Source organism: Athene cunicularia (assembly GCF_003259725.1).
Source record: "Athene cunicularia isolate RWA chromosome 1 unlocalized genomic scaffold, athCun1 chr1_part1, whole genome shotgun sequence".
NCBI lineage: Eukaryota > Metazoa > Chordata > Aves > Strigiformes > Strigidae > Athene > Athene cunicularia.
The window spans coordinates 6,960,412-6,968,225 of record NW_020799091.1 but is presented as its reverse complement, the minus strand read 5'-3'; the positions used below and the strand labels follow the sequence as shown (position 1 = coordinate 6,968,225).

At 50.5% G+C, this 7,814-nt stretch overlaps 1 protein-coding gene across 4 annotated transcripts in view; it reads left to right on the top strand.

The window, feature by feature from the left end:
• The first annotated feature begins 286 nt into the window (after positions 1-286).
• CCDC81 (coiled-coil domain containing 81) overlaps positions 287-7,814 on the top strand; it is a 9,858-nt gene continuing 2,330 nt past the window's right edge. The window contains exons 1-8 of one of the 4 annotated variants that reach the window (XM_026854543.1): positions 287-516; positions 1,086-1,342; positions 1,666-1,751; positions 2,083-2,197; positions 2,786-2,892; positions 3,422-3,545; positions 3,650-3,795; positions 5,058-5,749. In XM_026854543.1, the coding sequence (XP_026710344.1) occupies positions 414-516; positions 1,086-1,342; positions 1,666-1,751; positions 2,083-2,197; positions 2,786-2,892; positions 3,422-3,545; positions 3,650-3,795; positions 5,058-5,151 (1,032 nt within the window). In that variant the 5' untranslated portion in view covers positions 287-413 and the 3' untranslated portion in view covers positions 5,152-5,749. Of the gene's footprint in view, positions 517-1,085; positions 1,343-1,665; positions 1,752-2,082; positions 2,198-2,785; positions 2,893-3,421; positions 3,546-3,649; positions 3,796-5,054; positions 5,750-7,814 lie in introns of those variants that run through there. The other 3 variants (XM_026854532.1, XM_026854552.1, XM_026854562.1) reach the window with 3 other exon arrangements.

Sequence of the window (7,814 nt, the reverse complement as noted above, 5' to 3'; positions counted from 1 at the left end):
AGCAGAAGGAACTTATCCATGCTGCCGGCAGCTTGCTCATTGCCCACGACCAGTGTGGGCAGCCCAGCATCCAGCCTGAGCCATTTCTCCAGGCTTCCCCTACTTGCTGGAAAGCCCTTGAGGGGTCCTCCCCAGCTGAGGGTGTTGCTCTGCTCTTATTATGGCATCTCTTCTTGAGAGAGAAAACTGGAGGGAGGTGAAAAAGGCCCAGAGGATGAGGCCATCTCCAAAGCTCTCCACACTGCTACCATCCAACCCCTTCCCTATAAGCTGGGCTGCAACAGCCCATCACTTGCTTGCAGAAGCTATGTGACATCTCAGAAAGATTGAACCCCGTTCTGCCTTTGGTCTCTTTTCAGGGTGTCACAATACCTGGGCTGGGCACCTTCTGCCTTATTCCATACACTTTGCCCATGAGGAGCTCTCAGCTCCTGAACTTGCAGAGGCCCATCTTCCAGCTGTCGGAGAACTTTGCATGGGTTCACGGGCTCCAGTATGAGGGAGAAATTTTTCCAGGTAAGAAGGCAGATGAATACGATGGATTTCTCTTACAGGGCATTTGGAGCACATGCTGAACTGCTGCTGCCAGGGGACTGAGAGGAGCCTAGAGCTCCGTCAGAAGGTCCTTACAGCAGCCTGAGCTCGTCACAGGCAAAGACAGGCCCCCACCTTCCACTGTCTGCCAAGAAGCAGCTCCTGAAAAGGTCCCTCTCGGCACTGTTTGGCCCCTGATGGCCGCACTGGCTGTTGATTCTGCTCATGGCAGCCAGCACAGCTGCAGGTGCAGGCTGGCGAGAGGGAGGATGTGCTGTGGCACGAGTGATGCACCACCAGTGTGGGGCACCAGGCCCTCGGAACACTGTGTTTTCAGGGATTCTCTTCTCTCCAGTGTTGCCTCCCAGCCTGGAGAGTGCTCTGAGCTGGGCACAGCATGAGGCTGTGAACATTGCATTTTGGGGCTGCACCACAGCAGTATGCTAGAGAAACTCTGCAGCAGAGCTTTGCCCGTGGGCTCAGCAGCTGCCGATATTTGCCCGTTGTCCACCTGAGCAAAGCTACTTCACTCCTTGCTTCTTTCTTCCTAGGTTCTTCCCCCAGAGTATTGCTGAATTACACCTCAGTGTCCTTGGACACCCGCATTCCTCCGGACACGGTGCAGCGCTGCATTCAAGAGACCCTGCTTTTTCTGTCCTACACCCTGGCAAACAAGCAGAACGTGGACTTCATCTTCAAGGACATTGGCTGCCTGCGCTTCCAGAACAAAAAAGTCAAAATGCAGTTTTCTGCAGAGTTTCTTCGCACTCTGGATAGCACCGGCCACCTGCTGAAATCTCTCCTCAGCGTGAGTGTCTCTCCGCCAGCACTGCCGTGGGTTCTTGGGAAATGTCCCGAGAGGCCACTGGCAGTGATGTCTCCCCGTGCGTCTGACTCGCCTCCTGCTTGAGACAGCTGCCTCTTGCCCTTTCACAAAGCCAGGCAGTGTTATCACCCAGGTGCAGGAGCTCACTGTGCAGCTCCTGCTCCTAAGAAAGAGGGTTAACGCTGAGGACAGGGGGCTCTGCCAGAAGGCAGCTTGCTGCCTTAGCAGCCCACAGGCCAGCTGCCTTGGTTAACAACAGGATCCCTTCCTGGCAATGGTCTCACCTGGGTGTCTCTCTCCTGCAGAGGCCAGGGACGAGAGATTCAGCAGCATCAGGCAGAAAGAACACCCCTTCCCAGACGGCTTCTGGCAGTGACCTCGTGTTTCCCAGGTGAGTCCGTTTGCCCGCAGCCCTTGGCCGCTGAGCGCGTCAGCAGCTTCTCTTGTGCCATCTGGTAGTGCCAGGACTTGCCCACAGCTTGGAAAGGAGTCGAAGGGAGATTTTTATTTTTTCCAAGGCCTGGATCCCCCATTACTTCACACTTGCTCCTATTTGTTTCGGAACAGGGCTGTATTCACAGCACAGCCCACGGGCTAGTGATTGCCCCTTCCTTTCCTAACCCACAGCAAGCATCTCTCAGAAGGTGGCACCGAGGCCAAAGCCCTGCAAGCCTGGGAGGGAGCACCCTGGAATCAAACTGGTTTTGTTTACTTGCTTCCAGGGTCGGGCTCTACATATCACCTGGAAGGGCTGCCAGGGAAGGGCCTCTCCAGACACACAAGGGGCAGCTGGAGAAGAAGGGAGAAGCAAGCAGGAAGAAGAGGCTAAGAGATCAGGTACTGTGAGAGCTGGCTCCTGGCAGCAATGGCTCCTGCAAGACATCTCTATCCTTCTTGCCTTTTGCACCTTCTCCTAAGGGCAAGGGGTCAGAGCCATGGCTGGAAGGCTGTGCGTTGTACAGGATGAGGTCCTCCTGCGACTGATTCCCTGTGACAGTCGCTGTGCAGGGCCTTGGTAGGGACCAAGATGGCGGGGCAGCCCAGCGCTTCCAGTTGCATTCAATAACGCTCAGGTTCCTTCTGCAACGGGCTCCTGTATCTCCTGTCTCCTGACAACTCCTGCGTGGGCTTGATGTGCCCACTGGGACACTCTGGGGCCATGGCAGCAGCAGAGACCCAAGGCTCCCTTCCTGTGAAATGCAAGGAAGAAAGAAAGAGCAGTGGGAGCACTGTCGGGCCACAGAAAGGAAAAGCTGGGCAAGGTTCAGAGGGAGAAATCTCCAGGCACACATTGGCGTGCAAGAGTGTCCCTGTGCCCCTCTGCTAGCCCCCTTCCCCGCTGGCATGCAGGGAGGCTCGGTCCCTTCCTGGCCGCGTGGTCACCAAGGGGCTGCTCTGACGAGCCTTTTTGTCGCCTTCTTACAGGGTCTCTCACTGACAAGCTCCAGCTGCTCTCTCTCTCCGGCCAGACTGCCGCCGCTGACAGTGGAAGGAGAGCTGGGCAAGGCTGCCAGGGCAAGAGAGCCTCTCAGGTGAGACTGGTGGGGAGCTGGAGGAGGCAACCCCAGGGCTCTGGTCCTTGAGGCAGCGACAGCCTGTCTTTGGACAGAGGGTCTTGGTGAACTCCAAAACCACTGTCATGTGTCCTGGCAAACCCCCTTTCCTTGATGGGCAGCGAGCAGAAAGCAGGTTTTTGCCAGGGTTGCTCTCCTGCCCCTGCTGCCAGCATGAAGCCCTGTTGGAAAGTGTCTGCAGAAGCTCTCAGCAGAAGGCTGCAGCTGACTTCACATTCTCCAGAGCTGCAAGGGAGCCTCCTCTTTTGATCAGAGGAGAGCAGGGCTCAGGGACTGGCAATGGAAAAGGTTCCTCTGGAGGGGGTCTGGATCTGGGCACCTGGACTCAGCTTCACAGGGGACCTGGTGCCACAGCTTGGGTTACAGCTGCTCCTTGGCATAGAGCACAGAGAAGAGAGGAGGGCTGATCCACACAGAGAGCTGCCAAAGCAGCACCCAGCTGGTGAGCACAAGCCATAGCAGAAACTCCCCTCTTGTGTGCTTGCAGACTGCTGCCAGTGCTCGAGGAGAGCTCTTCAAGGAAAGGAGAAGAGGGGAAGTGCAAGCCCTCTGCTACGGCCTGGCCCCAAACTTTACCCCCATTGTACGAGGGCCACCACAGAGCAGGACAGGTAACCCCCGTGGGCGGCATGCCTGCCGTGTCAGATGGATACTGATCCCGGGTATTTCCTTCTTTAACATCTCTCTCACCGTTTCCTGCATTTCCTCCCGGCAGGCAGTACACTCCCTGTGCATGCAGCGGGATGAAAGAAAGCTCCAGGCGTTACTGGCTGAGGAGCGGCTCCAGAAAAATGAAAGGAAGAGCACATTCGGGCAGAGTACCAGGCTCACAGGGAGAGGAACGAGGCAGGGAGTGTCTGGGTATGTCAGGCCTTTTAAAGCACTCCAAAACCTAACTTTTCTCTGCCCAGGGGCTGCCTGTGCAGAGACCTTTACCCTCTCTGATTCTGATCTGTAAGCTTCCCTCCAGGAGAAAGACCAGCCTCTTCCTCCTCCTCCCTTGAGGACAAGGTCTCCTTCCAAGCCCATTCAGGGAAAGCCTTCTTCCCCTTGGCTCCAGAGGCTGTGGGCTGAAGCCTTTCCTTCTAACTTTCTTGGAGACAAAAAGTAGCAGGAGAAACCGTCCTGAGCGTGGGCAAACCCCTGCCACGCTGTCGAGTGACAGCTCCCGGCTTTGTGCCACCAGTGAGTTCTGTGCTTTTGCTTGCCCCGTAGCCGAAAACGTAGGCTGGCAAGCTGAAGCCGCATCCTCCCCGCGGCTCGTAGAGCTGGAAAGGAAGGGGAAGGCTGGCCAGAGCACACCAAGTTCTGTAGGTTCCTTTTCTGGGAGGGAAGGCTATGCCTGCCCTAGGAGCTTCCTTGCCAAGGCTGCGGCATTGTCTTCCCAACGTGCAGGATTCAAAGCGAACCACTTGAGGGCTGTAGAGGACTTCTAACCGTAGCTTTTGCCTAGCCGAGAAGGTCCTTTCAGTGGTACATCACATTTTACCAGGGACTGAAGCAGGGGCAATGAATATTTTTTTCTTGTCCAATCTTGTACAAGTAAAACTTCCTGTAGAGGCACTCCTTACTGAAATCAGAAATTGCTGTGTCGCTGCCCTACAAGGACACATTAACCAGTAAAAGATTAAATCAGCGAAGGAAAAACACAAGCTGAATATTGGGGTACTTTTAGCTGCTGTCTGCTTGTGTTTTGCTTTCTAATTTACAGCACATAATTATGGATTTTTCCATTTTCTCCCACTTTTACTCTCAGCAGCAGCAGAACAAGTCCTCTATTCCTAAAGTGTTCGTTTTCTCTTCCTTTGAAAAATGAGGTGATTTGAAAGCAGTGACAAAAATAGCATAAATACAAGAAAAATATATCAGTACAGGTAATAATGTGGCAATATTAATACCTATTTCAAGCCCAGAAGGGATCACTGTGGCATCCTAACATGGTGCTAAGCCTAGCAGTTGACTGATATCTGAATTACATCTGCCAGGAAAAACTTTCACTCCTCTTTGCCTCATCATTCATATCTGTCCTCTTATTTAACAAAAATTTTTTATAATCCTAACTGGTCTGCATCAGTCAAGTAGCATTTATCCCATACTAAAAGATATTCTTCCTTCCCTGGCAGGGCCCTTCTCTCAGCCAAGCCAGGACATCGATGGGAGCATCTGTGGCAGGCCGCAGCACCGGCTCATCCCCGGCATCCAGAAGCCAGCGTGTAGCTCAGACGGCCAAAAGGTCTCTGAGCAATACAATAAAAATAATTTAGATTGAAGTCAGGGCCATGCTCCTCTGGCCCGACTTTTACTTCAGCCTTTGTGCCTGATGTTTCTGTCAGCTGGCTCTAGGCCTGAAGGGCCAACTAATCCAGAAAAAATATCAGTCACCGATTCTGGGATACAATTCAGGTTATCTGATCATCCCATTCATGCTTAGCACACCAGGCATATTCTTACAAGCAGCCACCCCAAATTAAAGCTCTACTCTTCAAGTCCTTTTCTGAGGCTTCTTACTCACAAGGCTTGACTTTGTGTGCAAATTGGAGGTACTTGTCTTGCCCGCACTGCAAGGGTGTGCTGACATTTTGGTCCTGACAGGAGAATCTTGATAAAATCTCTAATTAATGACTGAGTTTGACTCATTTGTCCCAGACAATGTGGATAAACAAAGAAGCTAAAGGTCTGGCTATTAAACAGGAAAGAAAGGTTTTTCTTCATAGAGTGAGGTTCGCTGTTCAAATACCTAAAATGGTGGTAATTGATTTATATCCAATTATTTGAGTGCAGAGAAGCAATTATAGCTATTCTTCAAAGTCCAGCTCTACTGTGAAGTGTTACTATGTGAAAAATTATTCCTTATTAGTTATCCGCTGATGAAAAATGGTGGTAGAAAGATGGAATTTCCCTTTTATTTAGAATTCACACCCAATTTTACCATCTGATCTCTGCTCTCTGTATACTGGGAACCAGGCTCTTTACTCCAGACCTAACGAATCAAGCTAACAAACCACTGACAGGGAAGGGACTGATAGAATTGGGAGGGGATTTGATCACAGAATTGTAACACTGGCTGATATTATTCAAACAAGATCTGTAAGAGTCCAACTAACTCACCCAGGCTGTATTCATATAGTCAGCAGACAGAACAATAAACAGTTTTTTAATCTGTAACTCCTGCAGATTGCTTTGGAAACTCACTGAGATTTCCAGGGCTCTCACTATGAACCTCACATTTAACTGTTGGAAGGAAAGAGCCTCAATACCCAGAGAAGCATTCCAGCTAGTTTAGGAGCTGAACACATCAAAAAGACATGGCAGGAGAAGGAAATACTCTGTATGTCATACTAAGGCAGGGTCCAGGATAGCTCTCAAGGCCACCCTGCAGCATTGTCTCAGCCTGAATCCACAGCAGAGACCTGAGTACACTCAGCACAGGCTCGAGCTCTTCTCCGTGAGGTTTGCACAACTACCTGCAAAAAGGGCCATGTCTGCTACTTATCAGTGAAATGGGTCATGGGCATCAGTTCCTATAAACTCATTCTTTACCCTGTAGTGTAGAAAAGCCTGTATCACAGTCTGCAGTTAAGAAAATGAGAAGAGATAAAATCTGGGCCGCTGCCTCTCCTGTACCATTATCCCTTGTCCAGCAGCCTGTGTCAGAATTCTTTACATTTGAAGAATGTCTTGGCAACATCAAATTAAAAATCATTCACTGTATTTTCACCACTGTGGAGGCACACACGAGGTCTAAGCAGTGGGCCTGTATCTTGTATAAAGCTGAACAACAGAAAAAAAATTAGTAATGATAATGCCTACCTTCTACACAATCAGAAAGCAGTGTTCCCTGTCTACAGCTGCTAGTAAAGTAATACTGATGTCACCCAGTTTCTCAGGTTTAACTAACTCCCAGTCTGCACAGATTTGCTTAGCTGAGCTGTGGCTGAAGCAGCTGAGCTGGACTCCAGCCATTCCTGAGCTAATTGGTACGACCCCCAGATCACTTCAAACCACCCTTGAAGATGGAGCTGGGCACTGGGCACAGGGTAGAGTAACGGAGGCACAGGCACAGTTCCCTTCAGTACACACAGCCAAGGGATGGCAAAGAAACAGAGCAGCAAATGGGGACAGTCCCCTCTTCAGCTGGCACAGCAGGATTTGCCAGAATTTGTTCAGCCGAGCCTGCAGACTGAATAACAATTAGCTGCTAAGACTGAGGCAGTCTAAAATGCCCAGGAGGAGACACCCTAACACACAGAACATGCACTAACAGGAGCACCAGAACCCATCAGTACAAAGCTTGAATCCTGTCCTCCTTCCCTTATTACAGACCTATCCACATTTTCTTATATGCCCAGCATTGATGGGGAATACCTGGAGGGAGAACAGGGTAAAGCATGCAGTTCTAGCTGCTTCTGGGAGGGTCACAGAGATTTCCTAAGAAAGACATGACGCCCCCATTTCAGAGGAGAGATGAAGGATCATTTGAGAAATGCTGCATATTCCTCAAATCCTACACTGGGCAATTCAAGTAATTAAAAATATTTTCCATGGACAGCAATGTGGTGATGTTGAGTCTGTGATCTCTGAACAACTGTGGGTCTGTGGCTTACAACCAAAATAACCACAAAAAATAAGAGTTTGACAGTGCCAGTGCATTTACATTTGACACAGAGGGGGTCCAAAAAGCATAAAAGGCTAAAAACCTCCAGTCTAGTGAAGAAATTCTCTGCCAGGGAGGGGAGTCACCAAGGATAATCAAGGTTACAGTGAGGTACTGAAAAATATTATAAAACACGTAAAATAGAAGTGATCCCCTCACCTTTCATAACAGCACCTTTCAGCAAGCCTCTGCCAATCTTTACCCACAAAGATTTTTGGGGGGGGGG